Genomic DNA, 27,692 nt, shown 5'->3' with positions numbered 1-27,692 from the left:
CCGGCCCGGCTGTCCCTCCTCGGAAATGACATCAGAGTGTCAACATGCAAGATGGCGGCGCATCATCGGCAGAACACGGCGGGGCGGCGGAAAGTGCAGGTGAGGACGAGGCGGGGCTCGGGGGGGCCGCGGCGCGCCGGGGTCATGGCGCGGCCTGGCCCGGCTGGAGGAGGGCAGCGGGCGGCGGCGAGGCGGAGCGCGGCCCGGGAGAGGGCGGGGCAGCGGGCAGGTGGCGGAGGGCGGCGGGAGTGCGCCGGGCCACGGAGGGTTCCCCCCGGGGCGCTGCCGCCCGGCGCTGGGGGGCTGTGGCCGCGGCTGCTATCAGCTGAGGGGGTGCAGAGATTGGGGTTTCTATGACAACACAGTCGCCTCCTTCCTTTTCCCAACAACACTGAGGTGAACGGGGGATAACCCCCCACCCTCTCCACCTCTTCCTCCCCATCACCGCCGCCACCTCCACTAACGTCCGGTGAGGAGCGGGGGTGGCTGCCCCTGGTACCGCGGCCTGGCCGGCCGGCGGGCAAAAGGGGCAGCGCGCTGCCGAATGGGGTCAGGTGCCCCAGCCCGGGCGCACTGAGCTGAGGCTCCCGCCCGTCTGCCCTTTCCAGCTCCGCTCAGTGCTCCTTGAAGGAAGAGCGGGGCCCGTGCGGTCTGGTGGGTGTAAAAACTTTCTCAGCTCACCCGAGAGACCATCAGACCTCGTGGTGTGGGCTCCTGTGTAACTATGAGTACACTGTTGTAGCCGTGGTGGAGACTGGAATTACTGAAGTCTGTGTGAAAAGTCAAGAGTTCTTAGCTTTAAAAGTAATGAAAATTATTTTATTACGGTCCTCAACTTTTTTGTTCTTTTTTGTGATATTACCAGCACTTTAAACATTTTTACGTTTTTCACTATGGAAAAGATTTAATGCTTTGTCAGTGCACACAGCTGTCTACCTCTAGTGGCAAATGCAAGTTTCAGCTGTATCTGTCCACTGTTCTTAGGAGAGATATTGATTAAGCTTGAAATAACATTAGGATCCTTCCAGACAGAGGTGGGTTTGGTTTTTGAACACATCTTTTGCGGTTTATCACAGAGGAAATGTGCACTTCTTCATACCTTTAGTGTTTTTCATGGTTAAGGTAAGCATTCGATCAATGCTGTACAAAGAATTCCCTTGCCCCACCAAAAAAACCTTCTTACATTCTTTAAAATACAAAGAATCCAAAATATACCAGCCCTTAACTGACTTCATTACCTGTGCCATAAACAAGTTTTTGCAGGTTGCTCTCCTAAGGAGGGGGATTTTATGATAACTAGAGATTTCTTTGATGTAGTCCTATTTCTTTATGAAGTATTATTTCCGTGACAGCAGCGTGCATCAAAGAGTACGTTGTTTTCGCTTTTACTACTATATTCCTGCAAATATTACTTAGATCAATATCTTGTATTTACAGGTGGTTTTTGTTGGTTTATAATGTCTTTTCCGCTTTTATTGTTACGTGATTTTTTTTTTTTCCACTTCATGTACTGCTGTGCCTCAGCCAGTACATTGTAAGTCTTAATCTGCAGAGAATAACTTTATAAGCATATATAAAGCCTTGTGTAGAAGCTAGGTATTTCCTGTGCTCTTATTGTTTCACCTACTTGGTTAGAGACAGGATTTATTCATGTAATGGAATTCTAAGTGGCTGTTTATCCATCAGCCGCTGATGGAGAGTTAAAACCACTAATGATTTGGTTTGCTTCCTAATGGCTAAGCATTAGGGTGCTGCTACATGAAGCTTGGGGTGGGGGGAGAGGGAGAGGATTTCTCCCAAACCTATGAGGCTAGGGGAAGAAGCTAAAAAGCTAAAATACCTCTTGGGCATGGAGGAACTCGATTCCTTACATGGCAGGAGAGCTGGTTGAAGATTATGGAAATCAGAACTATTATTGTCTTGGATGCACCTGTTTTACTGGTAAGCAGAACCATCCAAAATCATCAGTTCAGGGTGCTTCTGCGTATAATTGTATGTTTATAAGGGTTAAATCAGAATAGATGTTTTAGACCTCAAAATAAATTACACGCAAAAAACATGTAAGAAGTTTAATTATTTGCATGTAAGTCAGGCATTTGAAATGTCCAGCAGCAGGCTGTTGGTGTTTTGTAAGCTTAGCTATGTACATCTGAAGGCTGCAGTAGTAACGTTGTCTGATTTGGGGTTTCAAACAGGCTGCCCAAACAACTTGTGAATGCTCCATCCCTGGCAGTGTTCAAGGCCAGGTTGGGCAGAGCTTTGGGCGACATGATCTAGTGGGAGGTGACCCTACCCACGGCAGGGGATTTGGAACTGGGTGATTTTAAGGTCCTTTGCAACTCAAACCATTCTATGATAAGTGAACGGGGACGCAGAGGTGTGTCAGACACTGCTTGTGTGACGAGAAACAGCTGGCCATATGATGTAGATTTCAGGTATGTTACAGTGAATTAGGTCGAGATGAAGCCACTTTTCAGCAGGTTGCTTAAAGTAGCAGCCCTTGAGGGGTTGCATTGCAACTGCTCTCCCAGACTTGCTGCCTGACCAGAATAATTCAACCCCACACTTTAAACGTATTAATAGAACATGGGGATTTTGCCATAAGTGATTTGGATCAGCATCTTTCTTATAATATTATTGAATGAATTTGAAGTTCTTTTTGTCTTTGTCTTGTACAGAATAAAAAGATCTTTTTGCACTGACTTTGTCATATTTATGCACAAATACTGCATTATGACAGCAATTAGAAAGTAGTGAAACAAAAACCCTTACATTTTGAAAATACCGCAGCTGCTGATTCTGTGCCATTTTTAATAGTACTTTTTTTTTTTTAGGGGTGTCTATGGTTAAAACCCATTTTAATTTTTTTTGATAGTACCATTAGATTTTGTATGCTGTACTTTATTAGATTTTACATCTACATTTATATTTTATACATAACAAAGATATAAATTATATTTATTGATTATTTTATATGTAATACTTAAGCAAACAAATAGCTAGTAAGTTGATTCCATTGTAAAAGGGTAGAATTAATTGCTTAATGCTTTTCATTGCTTTTATTCTGGGGCCTGGAGTGTCTGATAAAAATTCAAATATCAATATGTTCTTAATTTAAAAACTTACTATTGCCCTACTAAATTACTAAGGCAGTAGTTAGGGTTTTTTTACCCTTGGTGGTTGACTGCTACTGCTCTCCTTTTTTAAATGTGATTCATGTCAAATCTCATGAATCCTTCCAGTGGTTATGAAAAATTCCATTTTTTTAACTGCTTACAATAGCATTTGTGTCTGAAATTTTTCTCTACTTATGAACAAGGAATGCGTGTCATCAGAGCTCAGCTGTTCACTGTTTCCTCCACTATGATGGTGTGGTGGTATTATTAAAAGCAGATTCTACGTATCTATTAAGACAAAGTCTGTTATAAGACTTGTAATGTAACAAGGGTCACAAGATTTCAGATCAGCTGATACACTCATCCATGCAGGAAACACACTGTGGATCCTTTAAGAAATTCACTTGGCTTTGTGGGCTGAAATGTTATCTGTTGACAGTAGCTTTATCGCTGGAGCTCTTGAGTAGTCATTAAAATGATTAATCCTGATCCATTTAGAGTACTGAATCCCATCAACTCTTTATAATGAGCGTCCATCACCTTGTAATGTTTGTGCACTGCTGCAGTGAAAGATTCTTATTTGTTATGGGAGTTTATAAATGCTACAGCAGTACAAATGTAAAACGCCTTGGTCATTACTAAAATATTTCATATCCCACAAATCTTGTCCTTCCCAGACCATCATGGCAATAAAACGACTGTGATCTATATCATAGTCATTATCATCTTTGTGGTTTGCAACTGACTTTATAAATCAATGCAATGAACAAAGCAGTAATCTGCTTTCAGTGTGCCCTGTTTGAAGTGAATGCGGCTTAGAGTCGTAACTTCCTGGTGACCTTCACAGTTCTTTCCAGGCAGAATATGGTATCTTATCTAGAGTGATAAAGATGTGTATGCTGCAGGTCAGAGTTGAATTTTATCACAGCAATTTCTTCTCAGCCAAAAGCCTGTTGCTTTTGTGTTGGTTAGATGTATGTATGTACACACATACTTGAATATATACTTTATATTTTTGTATTTGTATAATTATATTTCCTAATAGTTCTTACCTTTCTATACTCTGTGACATTCAAATTTAAAAAAACAACCAAGCAAAATCCCCCTTTTCCTGACCTTTTTTCCCCAAGATAAGAATATAATAGAAAACCACATGTGAATTATTAGCAATGTTCCTTTGTTCATCTTAGTGAACTTGCCTGCTGTCCGGCACTCTTACACAAGTGTCAGGTTTTTCAAATCAAGTTGTGGTTGCTATTATTGATCTGTTTTAAGTTCCCTGTGTTGAGAGAGGCATTTCAACACCCTTTCAACAGATGTTGTGGAACCCTTAATTTGTCCCTCTGTGTTAACATATAATTAATGTATTAGAATACAAGTCTGGATACTTCTGATGTTATATCTGTCTTTCTAAAAGGTTCCATGTGGTGTACAGCAAATTTTTGTGAGGTTATTTTTAGTTCTGCCACATATTCCATGTGTCTTGTTCTAGGGTTTTTTTAATCTACAAGATGTTCATTTCACTCTCAATAACTGTTTTGCAGGAGTGGACCATCTAACAGTTTTTTTGTTTGGATGAGAAAAGAAATTTATTAAGTATCTCAAATGTGAGCAATTGACAATTACTTGGATGTCATTAGGCCTCCATTAAGAGTTGGAGAGTCCTTTTTTGTGCCATAGTCATCATTTTTGATTCATATTCTTTTCATGAAAAGTGATTTGTCTTGTCCTTACTGAACTGCCCAAATAGCAGTATTCACTTGAAATGTTGATGTGGTATCCAACAGACTTACTGATCACAAAATAATTTTCTTTCACCTTAATATTCTTCCCTTGTGCTTGTAGTATGAGAAATAAAAAATGAATTTTAAGGAGCACATGGTTCATATGGATTAGAATCACCTTTATCATTGAAAAATAGCTGTCACAGTTACTGAGATCTAGCTTTTGCTCTTATATCTACTCCTTAACCCTAAAACAATATAATTCCTCTCTTAGTTTCAAGTCTCTTGAAATATAAACAATGCTTGCCAAGAGATGTTTGACTAAATTCATGTTTGGAAGTTACTAAGGGGAATAAAGGGCAAATTAAATTTGACCTTCATTTGAATATTTCAGGTAGTGGGAAACAGTTGTTGTCTTCCCCAGTCACGTCATTGAACGATGGAAAAACAGTGCTTAGTTGAGCTGACATTCACAGTTTCAAGCTCCTCTACATAAAAATTTAACGCTTATGCAAATTACATTATAGAAAGAAGTGAAAATTATTTTACTACATCTAATTTCTATGAGCTTTTCTTACTGTTAATTTCTGTGTTGATAAAAATATTTAGTTCTTCATTTTAGCAAGAAATTCATTCATTGCATTTTAAGAAGTTATGAAAACTTTAATTCTGTCAAGATTAATGTAGAGAGATGACTCAATTTTCACCGTATCAATCATGTATAAAAGGTACCTTATTTACTAGAGTAAGCCACCGTTTGTTTTTCTGCATTTTTAAAATAGTTATTTATGGCTGTTCTTCGCTTGAACTCCCATAAATCAAAAAAAGAAGTAGCATTATCAAGGGCAAAAGGCTCCTTTTTATAATGCTTGGGTCACTAACATAGTTTGACAGTCTTATTTACCAGTGGAATAAAGAGCTCTATATTATACCTGAAAATACAGCAAATATGGGACATGACTGACAGAAGAGGAACAAATCTAAAAATTGAAGATTTGTCAAAAAACATCCTGCTAGCAGGCTGGAGAAGCAAGAAGTGGAAGGTGCCTCCTGAACTTGAGACCTGTACTGTATTTCAGGAACAGATTTTTCTCCCTAGTAACTAACATAAAATTTGATCTCCTGATCTTTAGGTTTTTAATTCCTTTAATTTCATAGACTCATAGAATTGTTTGTGTTAGAAGGGACCTTATCTGCTCACACTTCGTATTTTTAGCTGAATATTTTCATTGGCTTTATTCAAAGGGTTTGAAAGCAGCGTGAACTTGATGGCCATCCCTTTGCCTTGTGTTTTGTATCATGTTAAATCTTGGCTTTGTTTGCAACATTCTCTTACTCAAGTGGTCTGTTTGAGTCTTCTAGCAATGTAGACATGGTATGATCAAGGCCAGGTGAAGAGTTCCACATATATCTTGCACTCTGCATCACACACACACATACACACACACTGCATCACATTTCAAGTATTTGACATATTTTAACATAACACTATTATGCGAGGTTGACAGTGTCTTCTCTCAGTAATGTCTCTGAATATGTGTGTAGGCAGGGACTTGAGCGTAGATAGCAAGAATATTATGGATGAGTCTGGAATGGGTGAGAGAAGCAAAGTGCTGGAAATTAGGACACGATCTGAAACTGGGAGGAAGAGCTGTGGCTACAAGAACTGTGAGCGGCTGGCAAAGACTATCAGCAAGAAATGCTTTAAGAGCAGTGGGACATATCATAATAAATGTAGTAAAGGACGTGGAATGGTAATGGAGAATATTAAGGCAGAAGGATTCAGGAGGCTCTTAATTTTGATCCTCCGATATTGGTCTATATAGCTGTCGCAGCTGTTACTAAAATGGAGAATAGGACTGGATGTGTACTCTCTAGAAGCATCAGTTCTCTTACTGTTTTGTGCTGGGATGGGATAATTCAGTTGAGGTGTTGCCCACATTCACCAAATGGACACGTCAGTTCTTGTGGTATAGAATCTGAAATGCTACAAAACATTTCTTTAGTGATAAGGACCACTGAACATTTTGTTTGATTTATTGGTTTTATTTTGTGTAACTGAGACCTGATTTGGAAAACATTTTCTTTATGCTGATACAATGCAGTTATTGGAGTGAAAAATTGCTTTCAGATCTTTAGCCCAATACTACTTCTTGAAAGCGTTTTCATGAAAGAAATACTACTTCTTGTATGTATCCAAATGATTCCTGCCGTGGGCAGATTGGATTATACCAAGCGTAAAATTTGACCACATTGTTCTGATTATATTTTACAGAATCAGGAAGAGGCATGGCTGGCAGCTTCCCCTCCTTTTCTCTAAGTGTGAGGGCTTTCCTCAGAGTAATGTGTAAACCCTGTGATCAGGAGAGATGCAGCACAGTGTGAATGGAGTAGCTCTAAAGAAACTGCAGTGCCTTATAATTGTGTTTACTGAACAGTAATAATGGAGAGTGCTGTAGCCTTTGTCTCCTTAAATCTCCCTTTAGTGTTTCTGAACAAAACAATGAAATAACCTATACACACAGTACTGTCAAATACAGAATGAAAGAAACTAAAGGAGTAATTTATCTGAAAGAGCAGTAAATACTTGAGCTTATTATATTAGAAAATAGATAGTTTTAAAAAAGTGGTTTCAAAATAATAGTGACACCTGAAATAGCTAGAATTTGTATCTGCAGTCTTTCAATGCTTTGTAATCCTTAGTGACCATATCCTTCCCTTGAGAGTCTGGGAAATACTGTCATCCCAGCTATAGAAAATATGAAAACTACTTAGGAAGTGAGACACAAAGTCAGCGTGTTGTCTAAGACCACCCAAAATACCTGCACAGAGCAGCGAATTGAACTAAGGATTCTCTGGGTCTAAGCTTGAGTTGTAACAACAGAATAATCCTTTGGGCTCCAGTTCTAGCACTGCTGATGTCTTCTCTATTATTCTGCCCATTTTTTGGGGGGGGGGGTGTGTGGAAGAACTGAGTTGTGTTGGTAGCTCTCAAACTGACAGTCTTATTGAATGCTTGTAAAGCTCTTAATATTTTCCATCCGAAAAACTTCACAAAGATTAAATTAGATGTTAAGATTTTATGGCCAAATCAATATCTTAATAGCATAATTGAATTTGTGTAAATGTATTTTAGGTCTCCTATGTGATTAGAGATGAAGTGGAGAAGTATAACCGAAATGGGGTAAATGCACTTCAGCTGGATCCAGCATTAAATAGGCTCTTCACAGCGGGCCGAGACTCTATTATAAGGATATGGAGTGTCAATCAGCACAAGGTAAGTCATGAGAGGATTCCTATGTCTAAACTTACTTTTTTTCAAGTTATCATGCTAGTCAGTTGCCTACAGGTATACATCTGATAATGTTTTTTAACAGCTGCCAATTAGTGTAATAGGAAAATGATTTTGCTATTGCTCGTACTGTGATATCTTACACAGCTATATAGTTCTTTCACAAAAAGATTCTGGAATAGTGATTTCAAGCAATTCTCCATTGGGCAACTTCTGATCCATTTGAAGGTTGAAGAAAATATCAAAGCAGAATCTGATAGTCGCAGTCTTTTCCATTTTCAATGAGATTTTATAAACTTCTTTTTCTTAATTTGCAGCAAGACCCATACATAGCATCTATGGAACATCACACAGATTGGGTAAATGATATTGTGCTCTGCTGCAATGGTAAAACATGTAAGTACTTAAACGTTTGAAAACTACAGTATTCAGAAATTGTGTGTAAGAGTATATTATCTGCTGATTTAATTATTTGCCATCTTCTTTTAGTATATAAAATTAATTTGTGATGTGTATTGTAAATTTGATAAATAGTGTAAGCAGGTGTTTTAATGAAAAATTGTATTTGTATATAAGCGATTCTTTTAATCTTTTTGAAAAGCATATTAAAGTAGTACAAATATGCTCTAATATATAAGCCATTAAAGTTTACTCTTTCTTCTTTCCAATTTAGTGATATCTGCTTCTTCAGATACTACTGTTAAAGTGTGGAATGCACATAAGGGCTTTTGCATGTCAACACTAAGGACGCATAAGGTGAAAAACATTATCTTTAAATACTGTGTGTTATCACTGGCAATCTTTTAAATATTAGGATGTAGACTATAAATGGATAATGTTGTTGATTCATGTTGTTATATTTACTTTATTGTAGGATTATGTGAAAGCCTTAGCATATGCAAAAGACAAAGAACTGGTAGCATCTGCTGGGCTGGACAGACAGATATTCCTCTGGGATGTAAATACTCTAACAGCACTGACTGCCTCAAATAACACCGTAACAAGTAGGTACCTAGGGAAGGGAGGCAAGCAATGCATTTTACTGAGCAGCATAATCTGAGAGATCAATTTAAAACTATAGATACCCGTTTCTGTGTGTACACAAAAAATGTGCAAGAAATTTTAAGGTGGTTTTAGTATATAATCAGTCCATTTGTTGTATTACATAATAGCTGAAAATCTAGAGCAGCCAACAGTCATGCCATGTAGGACAGAGAACAGGTCTCTTTGAACATTTTCTCCTGACATGCAACGTGCTGGTATTCTCTAAATCTTGAGAGAATTTTAGCTTGAGAAACATTTTGCCTACAGTATGTTTTGTTGCTTGGAGATAGGTTGGAAAAGTAGAGTTCAAAGTGACTGATTTCTTTCATTTTATACGTAGTGTTTGGTGCATGTTTAAACAGTAGCAGAGTCTCAGATGTATGCATTGGGAAAGAACATGCCATCTTACATTGCCACACTTGAACTTTCTAAACAAGACTACTTGCTTCTTCATTCATAGGTTAGGAATGTCTCAGGAAAGATCTGCAAAACTAAAATTTGGGATTGGCAGACATACTTCTAAGAAATTTCAGGAATATGTGATTCTGTAAATAAGAAGCAGGCATATAGTTGTTTTGATGTGGTTTTTTTGAATTACTGTTTTGGCTAATTCTGAAAGGTGTGTTAATTTTGTGGATTTGGTAGCTTCTAAAACCAAAGGTACATCTGGTAGATTGCACTGTCAGGTTTGCTTTTGTTCTGTCTACAGGACTTTTTAATTTTTAATGCTGGCATGTCTGTGTAGCCTTCCGAAGAGAAATGGTTTCTAGTGAGCTATGTTGCGCTGCAGGATAGTATTGGGATAGCACATGATTGCACATAACTGAATTAGATTTACCTTATCTTTCCCAGAAGTTTTCTTTCACTGAAAATAGAATTATCACCAAATTTAGCTGATAACTGCAAATTATGCTATCTTCTGGTTGAACAGGGAGTTTTTGAAGGAAGAATGTATTTGTTGGCTCACAGGAAACCTCAGTTGTGGGGAACGGGGGGAGGGAGATTTCATGAGCATTGCAACAGTGATACAGAACTAAATGGTTTAAATGAATCATAAATGGGAGACGGTGAGTGCTGAGGAACTGATGCTTGTTTTGAGCCCAAGATCAAATGGAAGTGGAGACATTACCTCTAGGATGATAGAAATAAATTTGCATTTCTTGAGTTAGAACAGTAATGCTTCGTCAGGGGAGGAAAGGGAAGCGGGGGAGTTGTTTTTCTTTCTTTCTAGTGCTCCCAACTAAGGGTGTTTCTGTTGAGAAGAACATGTTATGTGTCCTTAAAGAAGCTGGTTTTCCTCAGTCCTTTCAAATATTGATTTTTTTCAGAGTGCAGATGAAGATTGTTCTTGTACATTAATTTCCTATCTGATTACAGGGAAGCAATGTACATAAGCCAGCATTAAAAGGAAGCCTATCTTTAAAGAGCCTCTCAATCAGCATAGCCATAATAATTCAAGTGCAGAGATTTTGCTTTTGAGAGGTAGTCCCTTCCAGAAGAGGGTGGAGTCGAGCTTTGCTTTTGTTCTGGCATAAATTGTGCTTCTGTACACTTAAGATTCTCTCTTCCATTCCTGAGGTTCAGTTTGTGATAACTCTACATTCTTTTCATAAATTATTATCATTGTTGCACAGTGTGCTAACCTTCAAGAGTTTTCAGTTCTGCTTTATGCCTTCAACTGTCTTCTGGGGACAGTGAAAGACTATCACTTTATTTTGGCTACAAATAATAGCTTACATTTGGATAGCCATAGCTAGTAGTTAAGAGGACCCTGAAGTAAAGCTGCATATTTCTTCCACTCTGACAAAATATTTATGACATTAAGTCACAAACGCTGTTGTTAGAAACTTACTTCTCTAATATATATAAATCATTATATAAAGGATCACATTTTTGCTGGCAATACAGTTTGTTGCTATTCACAGCTTTTTTGGCATACTGATCACATGGGTTTGAGGCTTATTGAGATGGTGCTCTCTGAATACATGATTTTCATTGCTGTGTTTGTGCTTTTCCCAGTTGAGGGATTGGTACATTAAGCTGTCCAAAAGTAGATTAGGCTAGATGGCCCAGAATTCCTCAGCTCTGGTGGTGGTTGTGATGCTAAGGAGTTGCCATATGGTTTTCACAAATGCAGAGGTAGCATCCGTGCTCAAGTAACACATTTCAACACTGCAGTGTAATTTCAGTAATGCGTCTCTGCTGAACTAAGAGAAAAGCATTTAATAGCTAATGTAGAATTATATTGCCGCTTGGCTTGGGAAAAAAAAATAATCTTTGCACTTATATCCAAATGAGATGTGTTATAAGATCACATAGAAATTTAATTCTCTAATAAAGTAGTTGAGAAGAGCAGCAGTACGTTGATGGTCCTGGCACTGTATTGTGGTGCCAAAAGGGCACCAGGATTGTAATTACCATAAGTCTGAGGGGTACCTTTGTTTTTATGCAGCAGTAGAGTAAGAATCGGGATGTGGGTTTCCTAGCAGTTTGCTGTCTACAGTCTTTCTTTTTTCTTAAAGCAATTCTGTATATGGGGTAGAGTGACACTATTTCCATGGATCAAAGGGTATTAAAATACCCTAAAATACCGGGGTTTAAGTGAATAAGTATGTTTTTCAAATGACAGCATTAAGATTGAATATGTAAAATTTTATTTTGAAATAGCTTCTTCCCTGAGTGGGAATAAAGACTCAATCTACAGCCTTGCAATGAATCAAATGGGAACAGTTATTGTATCAGGGTCCACTGAAAAGGTAAGCAAAAATCTGGTAAGGCTTATTCCACTTCAGTTCAAGGTTTAGTACAAAGAGGCAATTTTATTCATTTTTTTAGTGTCATATCTGTAGCAGCTGTTGTGGTTTTAATAGTGAGGATAGACACTTTTTTTTTTTTAAGTGGGAGTGTAAGTGTAGGATACAACTACCTACCTTGGTTTGAAGATGTATATATATCCATATAGCTTTAATACACAGAAGAGACAATTAGATCATCTAGTGTAACCTCCTCTCTACCATTTCACCACAAGAGCTCTGATTGGGGGGCACATTACTCAGATGATCATAAAAACTGAAGCAGCTGCCAGAGGTAAGAAGGAAGTGGTGCCAGCAATTTGTAAGATCACTGCAGGAGGTGGGAAGTGAAATGAGATGATGGAGTTCAAGTGTCCCCAAGAGACAAACCATGCTCTTTGTTGTAAAGGAAGGTGAAATGCCCTAAAGTTCCTGGCAACTTGGATTTTTACGTAATCTAACCTTGAGAGAATTTTATTTCAAAGTCCATACAAAAATGAAAATAGGATACGCTAGTGAAGCCCCTGTGAGGATTCTCAGAATCCCTTTTTTCCCCACATCACACTATCCTGTTTCCAGTCACTTCCATTCTTTAATTTCTTAAGAAGACAGAAAAAGCCAGAACAAACGAAAATAAAATCAAGCAAAGAAAATCACATCTGGTTATTAGCGGTTCATAAGATGTAGTTATGTACCTCTTGTTCTAATGAAGTATGTTTTTGGTGATGGATGTCTGTGTGTTCAGAATAAGTGTCAGTTTATTCAGAAAGGCTTAATTTTCTGTAGAGAAAATGCATTGGTGGGAAGAAGGATGTTAATGCCAGTTATCCAATGTCTGTTTATGTAGGTTCTTAGGGTGTGGGATCCAAGAACTTGTGCAAAACTAATGAAACTTAAAGGGCACACGGACAACGTGAAAGCTTTGCTGTTGAACAGAGATGGCACACAGGTATGTGCTTTAACTTGAGACAAAGGCATTTTACAGAATACAGAAATGTCATTAGTCTTTTTCAGTATAATTATTTTATGTCATAGATTACTTATTAAGGTACATTTTGTATTTTACAGATTATTTACAGAATATCTTAATGATTAAGGGAGGGAGGCTGGTGGGCGAAAGCTCTGTTGTATTACAGGTCCACCTAGCTATGGAGGGGGTGGTTTATATAAAATGTCTGGATATGGTGACTAGAGTTATTAACTGCCAGGCTTTATTTAGCACCATCTTAATGGAAAAAAATAACCATGAGAATTATGAAAGCTCTTTGTGAAGAAAATTATTTCAGAAGAGTTAAATACCTGCTTGATCTAAGTATGGTGGTTGTTGCTCAGTGTCTTTCAGGCAGCTCTGATGGGACTATCCGCCTCTGGTCCCTTGGGCAGCAGAGATGTATAGCCACATATCGAGTCCATGATGAAGGTGTCTGGGCTCTGCAGGTCAATGAAGCCTTCACTCATGTTTATTCAGGAGGAAGAGACAGGAAGATTTATTGTACAGATTTACGAAACCCTGATATCCGTGTCCTTATCTGTGAAGAAAAGGCACCAGTTCTTAAGGTAATTGAGTTTAACTCAGAGAATCACAGAATGGTTGAGGTTGGAAATTACCTCTTGAGGTCGGAAATTACCTCTTGAGGTCATCTGCTTCACCCTCCCCGACTCAAGCAGGGCCACCGAGAGCCTGTCGCCCAGGACCATGTCCAGACAGCGTTTGAATATCTCCAAGGATGGAGACTTTGCAGCCTCTGTTGGGCAACCTGTTCCAGGGCTTAGTCATCTCACAGTATAAAAGTGTAATTGTATTGCATGTTGTTTAATGAAATAGCGGCTTGAGGTATAAGCTGATAGAAGAAGGTATATTGGGTAACAAGTGTTTACTACACCACATCTTCAGTATATTGGCTTTGTCTCATAAATTGCACCTGAAGCTTAATTGTCTGAAGAAAATAAATGTCTGGCAGCTACTTAAAATATGCAAATTTAGATATTACTGAAATTGAATATGCTTCAGACATGAAAAGTTGTTTTTACCAGACTAGTACAGTTTTAAGAAACTAAGCTGGCATTGCCAAGGCTTTAGACAAAAATGGATGTTTCTTAGCAGTGACGTATATGCACAGGATTGTGTTAGAATATGTTACATACTCATGGGAACCAGGAGTAAAATTTATTGTGGGTTTTTTGAACACCTAAACATGCAGTTTTCTTAACTGGAGAAAACTGTATGCAGAAGTCTGAGTCTTTTGAAAAGACTCCTTTTTGAATTTTTCCTTTTTTGCTGTCCGTAACTAGACGACATGACCTTGGAACATGTAGATGTATAGGGAGTGTGCGGTTGAAACAGATAGCAGTATATATGCAATCTGTCTTTCCTTATGAGTAAAATCTGGCTTAGTATGTTTAAATAAAATCCTGGATATATTACTGTAGTTCCGAAAAAGTCAGAATCTGAGAAATTTGAGTTCAAAATGGAAAACTAAACCTATGGTCAGCTGTACAAAAATCAAAATGGGTCTGTAATATCCTAGCTACATTGATTGGTTATTATCCAAGAAATGTAACAGCAGAGCCAAATTTATAAAGTTCTGGGGTTTAATTGGTACAGAACTTACTACGTTCTCTTTTTAACCATGTGAAGTATTTGAATGCAAAGTAATTCAGAAAATATTGTACTTATCAAACTGTCCATGAGACAAGATTACATCACGCTAGAAGCAACTTTAGGTACGGGGTGCTTAGACACTTTGCATCTAACTGTTGTCCTTGTCCGGAATATATTTGTTGAATATTTGAAACGATTTCTCTGGAAGTTCAAAAATTGCAGCTTAGTTATTTGTCATTTAAACTTTATATTTCTTTAGTAAACTGAAAGTAGTCCTGTTTCTGAAATACATCGAAGTATGGGAGCAGGTCTACATAGAGCAAATATTAATTGAACAAAGGAAAATGAAGCATGTCTGAAAGTATCTGTGGTTTCATTATTTAGATGGAACTTGATAGATCAGCTGATCCTCCTCCAGCACTTTGGGTTGCAACAACTAAATCCTCTGTGAATAAATGGGTAAGTGATACAGTTTACATCCTGTGAATTCAATTAGGTAGTCATGGGATTTGCAGTCTTGGTTTGGGAAGTGTTGCTTGCAATTTCAGTGTGCCTTGCTATGGTCTTTAAGCTTTCTTTTAAAAAATCATGAAATGTGACTCTTGAAATTGATCAAAAGACATTAAGCTTTTAATTACTTCCTTTGCTATCTAGTTATGCTGCTTTTAGAAATAAACTATCTTGCTCAGAGCTGGACAGTTAACATCTAAATGGCAGTGTGAATGGGCAGTTGTCACTCACAGATAAAAGCAAAGTTTACAGATTATTATGAATGTGTCTTTTTTTTTTTTTTTTCTTTAGACTTTGAAGGGAATTCATAATTTTAGAGCATCTGGAGATTATGATAATGATTGTACCAATCCCATACCACCCCTGTGTACACAGCCTGACCAAGTTATAAAAGGTAAACAGCTGTTTTCCAGAGTACCTTACAAAATCTGTTATCATTAGCAGAACTGGTAGATCTTTAAGATGGGGTTAAGTTTTTAGGTACTTGATACTATGATTTCAACCAAAACAAAGACAACGTGGTTATCATTGATCTAGTGTTAGTTACAGTTAAAATAGTGTTTAAACTTTGGTGATACCCAGATCTTACGTAAAATAGTGAGACCAAAGAACAATCACACGCGTTGTGTTATGCATCTTAATTTAATGTAATATTATTTAAAAAAAAAAAAAAAAATCACTGTGGTGACCTTAATTCTTGTTTGTTTGCTAGGGGGTGCTAGTATTATTCAGTGCCACATTCTTAACGACAAGAGACACATATTAACCAAAGACACAAATAATAATGTGGCATACTGGGATGTCTTGAAGGTAAGTATATAATTTTGGATTAAGTGTCTACTGTTGGATGGTTAATTATTTTATACCTTTTTTATATATTTTTTTTTTGTGCATGTGTGAGATTCCTATGGTGGAAAGGAAGTCATCTTTCTGTCTCAAGACATAACAATGCAGATTGCTTTTTAAACGGGAATGGGGCATTTCTGAGCTTTTCTGCATCTTTGCCTGATGTGAGGCTGACATTCAGTGAAGTACTGATGACTTCCTTCACCTGAAGTTCACCTTGAATTCTATCCTCGAAAACAGTGATGTTTGTTTTGATCAGGTTGTGTTTCGAAGAGGGCTCATAGAGGCCCATGGGCATGTCTGCCCAGTGCAGTATGGCAGAGCATAAGAAGGGTTAGCCTGCAAAAGGGAAACCTGTGCTTCAGGTCCTCCTACAAACCCACAGATCCCAAGTGAGTGTGCTGACTAGTAGTCTGTGGATTGTTCTGGGAGTGTGAACTCGCCGCGTTCCTTGTTAGTTGGCAGGATAGCAGGCACGAAGACAAGACTGACTGGAAGGAAGGTGAGCAGAAGGAGGCATGGCTCCTGCCTGGTGAGGAGAGACTTGGTGTGGCATTTTGTTATCTTGCTTTACCCAATGGTTGATCAGAGGAGAGGGAAAAGCATGCAGAGAGAAAGGACTGGGATCCCAGATCAGTGAGATGGTCAGCAATTTCTTCTCTTAAAAAATCCTGTTTGAAATTCTAAGTATTTTTTTCATCTTTAACTATGCAGTTCTCCAGCCAAGATTCAGTGATGAAGCAAAGCATGCTCAGCCAACTTACCAAGTTGCTGACTGAGGTGGAAAAGAAGGGAATTAAGTTGGAGAATGTAGATTTGTACTAGAAATCATCTGTATTACTTTTGTGGAAAAGTGAATAGCTTTTCTTTTCGTTTACAGTTATATTACAGTTATATATTTAAGTACAGTGTTAGATCTCGGGACTGAAGTCAAATGCTAATGTTAATCAGTACCTTCATTCAATTCTTTCTGTTAGTAAGGCTTTCAGAGGCATCTCTTAGACATGTTTAAATACATATTCACTTTATAGATGGGGTTACTCACCAGGTCAAAGTGTTATCTTATGTGTAGGATCACTGCACTCTAAAGCTGAGACTCTTTATTGAGGATGCTGGAAGAAAAGTGGGAGCCTTTCTTACTGTAGCTACACCCTTCGGTCTTTCCTTCCTGTAACTTTTCCTGGATTTTGAAGAAGTAAGTCTTGCAAGGTTACAATCCTTAGAGTTTGCTTAAAGCACATGTTTTCAGGATGACTTTGCAAGCGGATTACAAGAATTCGGGTATTAACAAGCTTGCTTGAGGAACTTTAAAAATAGAAGTACAAAATAAAAGAGATGGGTAAACTAAAACAGGCAAAAAGAATCTGCACACGGATTTACTCCCTGCTGGTCCCATTGCACTAGTTGGCCTTTGAGGGAGAGTTGTACTGAAATATTGATACTGATGAGGAGAAGAATGACGGGGGTTGCTAGAAGACAGCTATTCAGTGATAGGGAAAATGTTATTTATTAATGTGAGTAATACCTCTCCACTGTCTTGATGCCACTGCCTCAGAAAGAAATGATAAAAAAGTAGAAATTACTGCATAAACTACTGTTCAATTTTTTGAGAAAAGTTTGAACCTTTCACTCATGTTGCTGGACTACAGTACTCGTGGAGAAATCAGAACTGCATATGAAAGTCAAGTAAAAGATTTGAGGTGTTGTGACTGAACACTCAGAATTTTAAAACTTGTGTATTTCTTTTGATGTGCAGGCATGTAAAGTTGAAGACCTTGGGAAAGTAGATTTTGAAGAAGAAATTAAGAAGAGATTTAAAATGGTGTATGTGCCAAACTGGTTCTCAGTAGACTTGAAAACTGGGGTGAGTTACAACTCTGAAATCTGTTGTTCTAATGTCATATTTCATATATTCTCATAATGCTGTTTGTTCACAAATGTTTTAGTGTGTTACAAGTTTTGAAGAACAATCATCATTTATCTGATGATTTAGATTTACTTTGAAGCAAACCAGCAAATTTTACTTTAGTTCTTAATAAACCGAATAACAGATTTTTTTAAAATTTTTGTTTTCGTCATGGTGTGGTCAGTTTAAGTCTACCAATACCAATTATGAATTAATACAGTTTGGTAAACAAAGTGTGCTGTCATGCACATAGAAATTCCTTGTTTTGTATTCCCAGCTCAGTAATGAACACAATAAATTTATAGACTTGTTTAATACAAAACAGCTATTGCATTCCTCTTCCCGGTGGTCTTCTCCCAACAGATGTTGACAATTACTTTGGATGAAAGTGACTGCTTTGCAGCCTGGGTTTCAGCAAAGGATGCTGGATTTAGCAGTCCAGATGGTTCTGATCCAAAATGTAAGTTTTAACTAATATTAGTGTTTTGAGACAAAGAAATCAGAATAGATTCCAGCATTTATGCTTCAAAGTATTCCAGTGCCACATATGCCAGTAGCTGCATTCTGCAAACGAATTCTCCAATGAGAATGTTTTGGTTTTTTTGGAAATTTTCAGTCATGTTCAGGTTTTCTATTTAACTTAGTTTTAAACCTTCTGGAAGCAAAAAAGGGATATTCCTCAACTTGAAACTATTGCCTAATCTAGAGAATATTATAGCAAGTGAGTGATCCAACAGTAGTGATTCTAAAATCAGCTTTTTCTGGAAGGTTATAACGTATGGCTCTGAGATTTTCTGTGCCCATAAATAGTTTGTTTTAGGAACAGAGCTACTCAAACTTTTGGGGAAGTTTTAATCTGTGGATCAGATGTAGAATATTATGCCATCGGTTTTTACATAACTGAAATTCTACCTCACTTTGTCTTGACAGTAAACCTTGGAGGGCTTCTGCTACAAGCACTTCTGGAATATTGGCCTAGAACACATATCAATCCAATGGATGAAGAAGAAAATGAAATAAATCATGGTAAGTATTTTAATTTTTCCTTTTTTTATGATTTGTTTATACATTCGGTTTATATTTCTATGTCTTTAACAGATGCAACTTGGCTTGCTGTCTTATACTTGTCTCTGCATTATAGAGTAATGTTCTTTAAATCCTTTTGAATTTGCTTTACACCAAAATTTGCTGAGTAGCTTTCTTCTTCTGAAAGTATCAGCAAAAATCTTAAGAACTCTAGTCCATGAAAAACTAGGTGAATAGAGGATTCTGAAGTTACAGAAATGTAATGCCTTGATGAAAAACAATTACTGGCTTGACTTGGGAAAGAAACAGCCTAGATAATGGCAGCAAAGAGCAGTAGTTCAGTTATTCAATGTTAGCCACTGTTTGACATAATTTCAGTTTGCTTCGAGGTATTATGAACAATATAAAATAAAAGGAAGATTTGTTGGAAAAATATATTCAATGGGTATTAGAATAGTACATGGGGTAGGTCTATACAAAACCACTTTTGACTGGTGTAATAATGCTAAATCTAATCCTGTATGAGATAAAAAGCACAGCTGTGTAAAATGTAAGATAGTGGCTGAGCTTGGCAGAATAAAAGAGACTGTGTAACTCATAAGTTCGAAATTAATTCAAGCCAGATCAGAGTTGACTAAAAAGCCTTGGTTTTGGTGATTAAAAAATTACTTTCTACAGATAAGGCAATTAGAAAACTGTAAGTTCAACAATATCTTGCCATTTTGTGGCAAAGATTGTGCCCAGAGTTAGCTGCTTTCTTCTTTCCAAAATGACCTCTGTGGTGGGTTACAGCACGTGGCAGGCTTTTCTGGACGAAGTTGCTGATTTTTACAATTCCGTGTATTGGCACTCTACATCTTGAGAGCCAGACAATGTATGAGAAGTGTAAGTCACAGGAGTTTGCATTGTCGGAACACTGGTGCTGCACTACTTATTTCTGTGAATAGCTGTGCATTAGTGGAATGTTTAGAATATTCACTACAGAATCGGTCTTCATTTTCCCTTTCAAAAGGAACAATTAAGAAACTGAGACTGAACAGTGACTTAAGAAGATAACACTGCTGGACACTGAAATTTGTGTAAAGACAAGAACTTAAATATACATATATATGTATAAACATGTGTATATGTATATATGCAGTATTTATCCTCGATTGTTAACAGAAGCGTAATGAAGAAATCTTTCAAACTTGTAGGATTTTTCACGTACTCTAACTTCAGTATCATATTCATCCCTTGTAATAGAGAACAGGTTTTCTTTTTTGGTTTCTTTTCTTGATACAGTTTTGACCTTTCTTTCGCTACATGTGGTGTTGGTCAAAAAGATAAGGATTTACTCATCTCATGAAACTATGCCATTTAAATTTTTTATGTTGCTTGAATTCAACATCGTGTTAAAATACAGTAATTACATGCTGCAGTGTAATTGAAATGATCTTTCTCAAGTGAAAGGAAGACATCTAAATACTTGTATATTGTGTTTCAAGATATCTGTCTGACTAGAAGCTGCTCTGTTCAAGAGGTGCATAAATAATGCTGATATTTCTTTAATCTTATCCTATCCATCTGATGTCAAATAAGGTTCTTCAGTGTTTGAAGACCACACTGCTGTAATTAGCTAAAAATAAATTGAATTTAAAATGTGATAACTTAAAGGAAACAGGAGTCTGAGCTTTACTAGTACACTATTGACATCTTGCAAATCCAGGTGCAAGAGCAAAGCTAACATCCTTTAGAGTTTTGTACTGTCACTGTGAAGGAGGGAAGTAGTCATGTCTCGGCAGCATTTCTTTAGTTGATTCCTAGTATTAGTATTGTTCAGTTTGACAAATCCTCAGAATCCTGTTAAGGAACTGGAGAAAACTAGTAATCAGGTTTTGGCTCGTGAGCTCCATTTCCCATTTCTCAAAGGCTCCACAAACTGATACTGACCTAGTTATTCTCTACTGTTCCTTTTTCATATACTTGCTGTGTTTTGGAAATGGGGATTTTCTTGGGGTTTATGAAGCTTTTGGTTTTGTTAATTTATGAAAAACATTAGCTGTAGGTGGAAAAGGCAGTTTTTGGTATATGTGTACCCAATTTAAAGGCCTAGTGCAGTCTCATGGCTGTGTATGTTTTTTTTCCAACAGTGAATGGTGAGCAGGAGAACAGAGTTCAGAAAGGAAATGGATACTTTCAAGTGCCACCACATACACCAGTTATTTTTGGTGAGGCTGGAGGACGCACTTTGTTCAGGTATAAAAACTCAAGGATGTAAATTCAGTGGCTAAATAAAACTTCCTTTGTGTAAGCAGAAATGTTATCAAAATGTAATACTTGCATCTGTTCTGTACATTCAAGACATGCCCTTGACAGGCAAAATAAGCAGCTGTTAATGATAATTTTGCATCATCCAACTGAATATGTGAGTTTGAACATCAGCAAGGTGTGGGGTTTTACAGTGGTAAGAGCTGTATATTGTTCTTAGTTGTATGTCAAAGCTTTGAGATCTTTTTGGGTGCCTTCTTCCTTCAAACTAACTGAACTTTGTTCTAGAATGAAATTGTGCTGCTCTGGATTCTTGTAGAACTTCTCTTATGGGCCTGTTCTACTGGTCTTTGAGCATTAAGGACTCAGACAGGAGAATCCTGCTCACTAGAGAGTTGGTTTCTGCTCCCCAAATTATAGCTCTAGACCCACTAGAAGGTCCTAAGCTCTGACAGGTAAGAGCTCAGGATCTGTCTTTTCATTCTATGGTGAAAAGCCTAACTGTGATATATGATACATCAGAGACAGATTGATAATGCTGCAGAACAAATGCCAAGCTTCCATGTGGTGTGAAGCATTTCGTATTTACTGATAAAGTGGATTTTAAATTTGAGGGGTAGGGGTGGTTTGATTTGTTGTTTTTGTTTCTCAGGCTGAATAGGCCCAAAACCTCTTAACTTTCAGTCCATGCACTGATCAGTAAAACAGGGTAACCTTTTGCAGCTTTGAGAACTGATGTTTTCTTCTGCAGTATCAATGTATTTACATTGTAACTGGGGCTTAATATTTGCATCCATTCTGTATCAGTGGATCTTAAGTTTTCTATGGCTTGCTCTCAAGAGAACACTGAAAAGACACTATTGGAGGGAGAAGTCACACTTATTGGATCTAAAAGGTGGCTTGCAGGACTCCGACAAAATACCTAATTTGGGATTTATACAATTATAAGTGGCTTTGTTTCACCACTGCATATGTGCATTTCTTAAAATTGATTTTATTCTTTCTATTTGGTGAGGGCTTAACAGACACTTCACATGCAAAGCTCATTTTTCCCAAACAGAAAAGAATTGCTTTATGCCATATGCCTTTCCCCTTCTCCTGGCAGGTTTTGACTTCAACGCACAAACATATGCAATTCACGAGCAAAATAGTGTTTTTAATCTTTTTAGATTTCTCTTGTGCTGTAGCTTATAGTCTGCTGAAATGTTTCTCCATGTTTCTGCTCCATGGATCTGTCTTCTGCCTGCAGCTACTTTTTCTGGTCTTTACAGACAATATGTGATCACTTCCTCAATAAATTTGATGATGTGAAGGGGTAACTAACCAAGTTCAACCTCCCTGCCCATTAAAAGGGCGGGTCTTCTCTTGAAAGCTTTTTAATGCACATTACAATAATTGTTTTCATTCACGAAGGTTATTTCTCTGTGATTTAGGTTATTATGTCGGGATTCAGGGGGTGAAACTGAATCTATGCTGCTTAATGAAACCGTGCCACAATGGGTAATTGACATCACTGTGGATGTAAGTATCTTGCATGGATTATGCTTTTTAGTTGGGTTATTTGTGTTGGGTTTTTTTTAAGGTGAACATTTTTTTTTAACTGTACAGGATCTGAAATGTCATTTTAAATTTGCTCTGTTTATGTTTAAAATAAGTGGTCTCAATGTCTGTATTCAAGACCCTTTGAGATTCATTACTTTTGGTGTGTCCAGTTACGGTATTTTTGCTTGCTTTCTTTGGAGAGAAAATCTCGGTATTCAAAGCACTGTGCATAATTGGTATCCTTTTCAAGCATGGAGCCCTGGAATAGCGAATACTCTTCATATAGCTGCAGTCTTTTGATACTATCTAATTTCCTTTGAAATAGATGATAATTTATATTCAAAAGCTAGATGATAACGTGCATCATGTAAATTGAAGCATCTCAGGAGTATGAGTAATTTGGCAGTTGGCTGTGGTGGTTATGTTGATTAAGAATCTCTCTTGGGTTTTGATAATTAGGAGCTGAATATACTTCACAAACCAGCTGGTGGAAATAGGAGCTGGTAACAGTTCACCCTAAATTAACACTTCTCAAATTTGTTTCCTTATAGAAAAATATGCCCAAATTCAATAAGATTCCCTTCTACCTCCAACCTCATTCATCGTCAGGGGCAAAAACTCTGAAGAAGTAAGTAATGCATACTTGACTCTCAAAACTGCAGAAAGAGAATTGCAAGCTCAAAAAAGCCCAACAAAAAGCTGGTTTGCCAGAGAATCCTATTGTGCTTTGATGAATGTGTAGAAGTTATTTAAGTTATTTAAGCATATTTAAGTTATTCTAGTTATTTAAGCATCATCACTCCATAGCATTGAATTATATCAAATATTTGAAAGAACTGGGGGTTTCTTTTAGGTTCCATGGGTTGCTTACGTTGTGCTAAGAAATGTCCAAGAACTAACTGCTGAAATTAGACTTTCTGTCTTTTGTGGTATTTAATCAGAAAACAAATGAACTTATAGATTGTTATACTGTTCAGGACCACAGTTTTATGTTTCATATTGCTAACAGTGATAAATAATAGCTTTTTAAAAGGAAAAGGTACAAAATCTGACAATAGGGGAATGCAGGACAGTGCCTGTCACATTAGCTGTAACTGGGAGCTCTGTAGGTTGGAAATCAGTGCAGATACTCAGCTATGAAATCAATGTCACAGGCAGTATGCCTACCACTATTTATATGCAACAATTTTTGGTATTTTCCACAAATGCCTGGTTCCTCTTTATGTCGTCTTGAATTCTTCACATCAGAGACAATTTGTGAAAGAGGAGCTTCCTCGGCTTCTTGTGTACATTGTGGAAAAACTGCTGCTGCTTATTACTTTAGAATGCCCTTCTGTTAACGTAGTAGGGGAAACAGCATAGTCTTATTATTCCATATCCTTTGTCCTTCTGTTACTAATTCCCTTTCTATTGAAAGAATAAGGGTTATGTACAATGCTCTTCATCTAAGCTTTGATTTTAATTTGATCTTTTGAGTATCTTCACAGAATCATAGTATGGTTTGGGTTGGAAGGGACTCTAAAGCACATCTGGCTCCAACCCCCTGCAACAGATAGGGATACCTTCTGCTAGACCTGGTTGCTCCAAGCCCCATCCAGCCGGTCCTTGGACACTGCCAGGGATGGGGCAGCCACAGCTTCTCTGGGCAACCTGTACCAATCTCTCACCACCCTCACAGGAAAGAACTTCTTCCTAATATCTAATCTGAATTTACGCTCTGTCAGTTTAAAGCCCTTCCCCCTTGTCCAGTCACTACAGGCCCTTGTCAAAAGCCCCTCTCCAGACTTTTTATAGGCCACTTTACGTACTGGAAGCTGCTCTAAGGTCTCCCTAGAGCCTTCTCTTCTCCAGGGAGAACAAGCCCAGCTCTCTCAGCCTGTCTCCATAGGAGAGGTGCTCCAGCCCTTGGAGTATTTTCGTGGTCTCCTCTGGACTCACTCCAATAAGTCCATGTCCTCCTACTGTTGGGGGCCCCAGAGCTGAATGCAGGACTCCAGTGTGGTCTCACTTTTCTGAGTTCCTTCTGCTGCATGAATCTTTGGATAAATAGCTGTTATGATCATGGTGTTCTCCATGATCCTGATAATTTAATAGTAAATTTCTAATTTAAAAAGTGCTATCTGTCTACTTGCATAATTTGCTACAGATTTAGGGTTGTGAATATCAGAAATAGAGTTTCTTAAGTTTTTTCCTTCCAAACTTCATTTACCTTATATAGAGACCGACTGTCAGCAAGTGATATGCTTCAGGTGAGAAAGGTGATGGAACACGTGTATGAGAAAATTATAAACTTGGATAATGAGTCTCAGACAACTAGCTCTTCCAATAATGAAAAAGCAGGAGAACAAGAAAAAGAGGAGGACATTGCTGTGCTGGCAGAGGAGAAGATTGAGCTTCTGTGCCAGGACCAGGTAAGTTCCTTCGGTGGTTTAGGCTGTGAGCAAACCCAGTGTCTAGCAATGAATCGGTTGTGAATTTCTGAATACGGAGCTTGAAATATGCTTTAGATTATCTGTTACCTTTAAAACTAAGTACATTTTTTGGCATCTTGTTAACTTACTGCTGACACAAGTTCAGATGGGTGCAGATAGCCAGACCAAAGAATTTATATAGTGTCACTGTTTAACTTGGTCTGACTAGTAGCCTTTACAGGATTACTTGCTAATACTCTACAAATGGACTTAACACGATTCCACAGAGTTCTGTTTCTAGCATTTTTGGAATGTTTTGAATTCTGCATTACTAGCAGAGTTTAAAATGTGTCCAAGATAATGAGTTTTCTAGTAAGTGTAATAATTGCATGAAGATTAAATATTGAGAAGGTGGTTGTAATATGAAATTACTAATGTTACATTGCTAAAATCTTTCAGTAATCAGCATCAGGTTTACTTGCTAGTTGAAAAACCTGACCCTTTGCATGGTTCATCTGAGACCCACAGGATTGTTTTGCCCAACCAGGGTGTTCTATCTTTGAATTTCTGACAATCTAGTAGATTTGTGGAATAAAAGATGAATTTCTACCATTTAGGTTTTGGATCCGAATATGGACCTTCGAACTGTAAAGCACTTCATTTGGAAGAGTGGTGGTGATCTGACACTTCATTATCGCCAGAAGTCAACGTGAGGGGAGCGGTGGACCCAAGTGGTTACTTATGTACTTGACCATATTGTACTGGTTCCAAGAGTAGTACTATAGAAGCCCACTGAACCCCTAAGGTAGATGAGACTTCTAATGACTCAGTATGGACGGAAAGTATACATTTAATTGAAGTGACTAATAGATCTGTAATATAGAGGAAAAAAAAAAAATCTATATGACTTAACTAAAGTCTGTCCTAGTCTCAGCCATTGAGATGGGAAATCCCTGAGTGGTTCGTGTTGTGTGAGGTGTACAGAGAATGGATGATAATCCAGTGCAGACTTTTGCTTCCTCCTTTTTGCTTTTGTTTCTTTTCCAGAACATAATATCCTCATCTGCTCATGCTTGAGATGAAACCATTTTGGCCATGTTAGTCACTGTGTTCACACCATAATTCAGAAGTGCACACAAGGTGTTTTTAGTACATTCCAGTCATAATATTCCTACAATGATTTCTCACAGGTTACTCAAACATTTCTACCACTTAAAGAAATTTGGAAAAGAAAAACAAAAGAAACAAGTATTGCATACTTGAAAGGGTCGGCCCATTTAATTACAAGTGAAGGGTTAACATGAGAATTGTTTTAAGACTGCAGTGGAGTTGTTGCTTTGAGAGCTGTTGACGTGCAGCATGAGAACACTAGATAAATGTTGTAGCAGGGTCAGTCCAATGATGCTGTGCATCAGAATAGAGTGAACATGCTTTGCAGCAACTTCGAGATTTCCTTTTTAAATATATAAGTACTTCCTGCACTGTCCTAGGTGTTCTGAAGATCCACTAGTCTCATTTTCAGTAACTGTGCTCCAGAACCATGTGACATTTTGTTAAAACTTCAGACCATTCTGAAAATAACTTCCAGTGTTTAATGTTAAACTTTAGAAGCGTCTCAGTAGATTTCATATTCATGATATAAAAATACTTATTCTTCTTTTCCAAAGTTTTATATGCAGTTCTTCTTTTGTTATAGATTTATGCAGATCTTCTTTTCACTGTTATTTCTATAAATCTGTGACTGTCATAGACTCATAGTAGTCTTTTATAGAGTTTAACTTATTGGGGGGAGGGGGTAAAGGCATTTCAGCGTTTCGTGAGAAAATGTGGGGCTGTCCCAGAAAACCATTTGTAGCCAGAACAAATTGCAAATCCTCGTAAAGAAATGGTGTAAAAATGACTCTTGTCTGAAGCAGAAGCACAAGTGCCTTCAAAGGGCAGTATATTATTCGAGTTTCTTCGGGAGACATACGCTCTTGCGCTTCCTGTATCTTGCTATCAAGATTTAGGTGGAGGCCTAAAGAAAGTCCCAATAAATTCTATTACTGGGCTTGTATTGGTCAAACAAAAAGTAAAATATTTTTCCATTGTATTTTGTTTGAAAAAATAGTCAAATCATTCCCTTCTGCACTCTTAACCTAAACAAACTCACTGCTTGAACAAAAGCTATGGTTCACCACTAAGCTAGCATGTCTTTTTCCCCACCTTTTGAGAGTCACTTTAAGTTTTTAATCCCCACTACTGTGTATGCTCAGTTTGACACAATTGTGCTCTAACTGCACATTTGTAGTGATGTTTGTGAATTAAATGGTTAAACAGAACTGTAACCTTTATTGATAAATTGTCCTGACTTGTATTTATTATTAGCAAGGGTCTATGCTTGTTCCCATGGGCACTGTCTGGGGATTTTTGGTTTTCTTTTTTGGGTTGTCTTGCTGTCCTGTTGTACACATTGGAATTGCTCCCAGTGATTTTGGTTGAAATCAGCCAAGATTGTAATTTTTCTTTTCTTTTTTTTTTTCTAACCATCCCGAAACACAGTTTCAGGAAAGATTGATAGAATAGTCTGCAATGCAGGAAGGGTAAATGATGTTTCACAGTTGTATAGAATAAAAGGCTTTAGCTAAAATA

General features: G+C 37.6%; 1 protein-coding gene across 4 annotated transcripts; it reads left to right on the top strand.

Annotated features, from left to right (window-relative positions):
* On the top strand, positions 1-27,692 carry WDR48 (WD repeat domain 48). Of its 4 annotated transcripts, none has more exons than XM_030488052.1 (19): positions 1-99; positions 7,977-8,117; positions 8,450-8,528; positions 8,806-8,888; positions 9,007-9,136; positions 11,844-11,932; positions 12,816-12,917; positions 13,301-13,525; positions 14,955-15,029; positions 15,372-15,474; positions 15,793-15,890; positions 17,683-17,790; positions 18,196-18,292; positions 18,763-18,858; positions 20,991-21,096; positions 22,542-22,629; positions 23,202-23,278; positions 24,869-25,061; positions 25,679-27,692. In XM_030488052.1, exons 1-19 carry the CDS (start codon positions 52-54, stop codon positions 25,772-25,774), a joined length of 2,034 nt encoding a protein of 677 aa, XP_030343912.1. In that variant the 5' UTR covers positions 1-51; the 3' UTR covers positions 25,775-27,692. The 4 variants fall into 4 exon arrangements, with proteins under 4 accessions (XP_030343912.1, XP_030343923.1, XP_030343938.1 ...); XM_030488078.1 differs by lacking the exon at positions 1-99 and adding an exon at positions 1,515-1,534 and having other exon boundaries at positions 25,679-27,388; XM_030488063.1 differs by lacking the exons at positions 22,542-22,629; positions 23,202-23,278.

Source organism: Strigops habroptila, chromosome 1 (genome assembly GCF_004027225.2).
Source record: "Strigops habroptila isolate Jane chromosome 1, bStrHab1.2.pri, whole genome shotgun sequence".
In the NCBI taxonomy this organism is placed as follows: domain Eukaryota; kingdom Metazoa; phylum Chordata; class Aves; order Psittaciformes; family Psittacidae; genus Strigops; species Strigops habroptila.
This window is presented reverse-complemented; position numbering and strand designations above follow the sequence as displayed.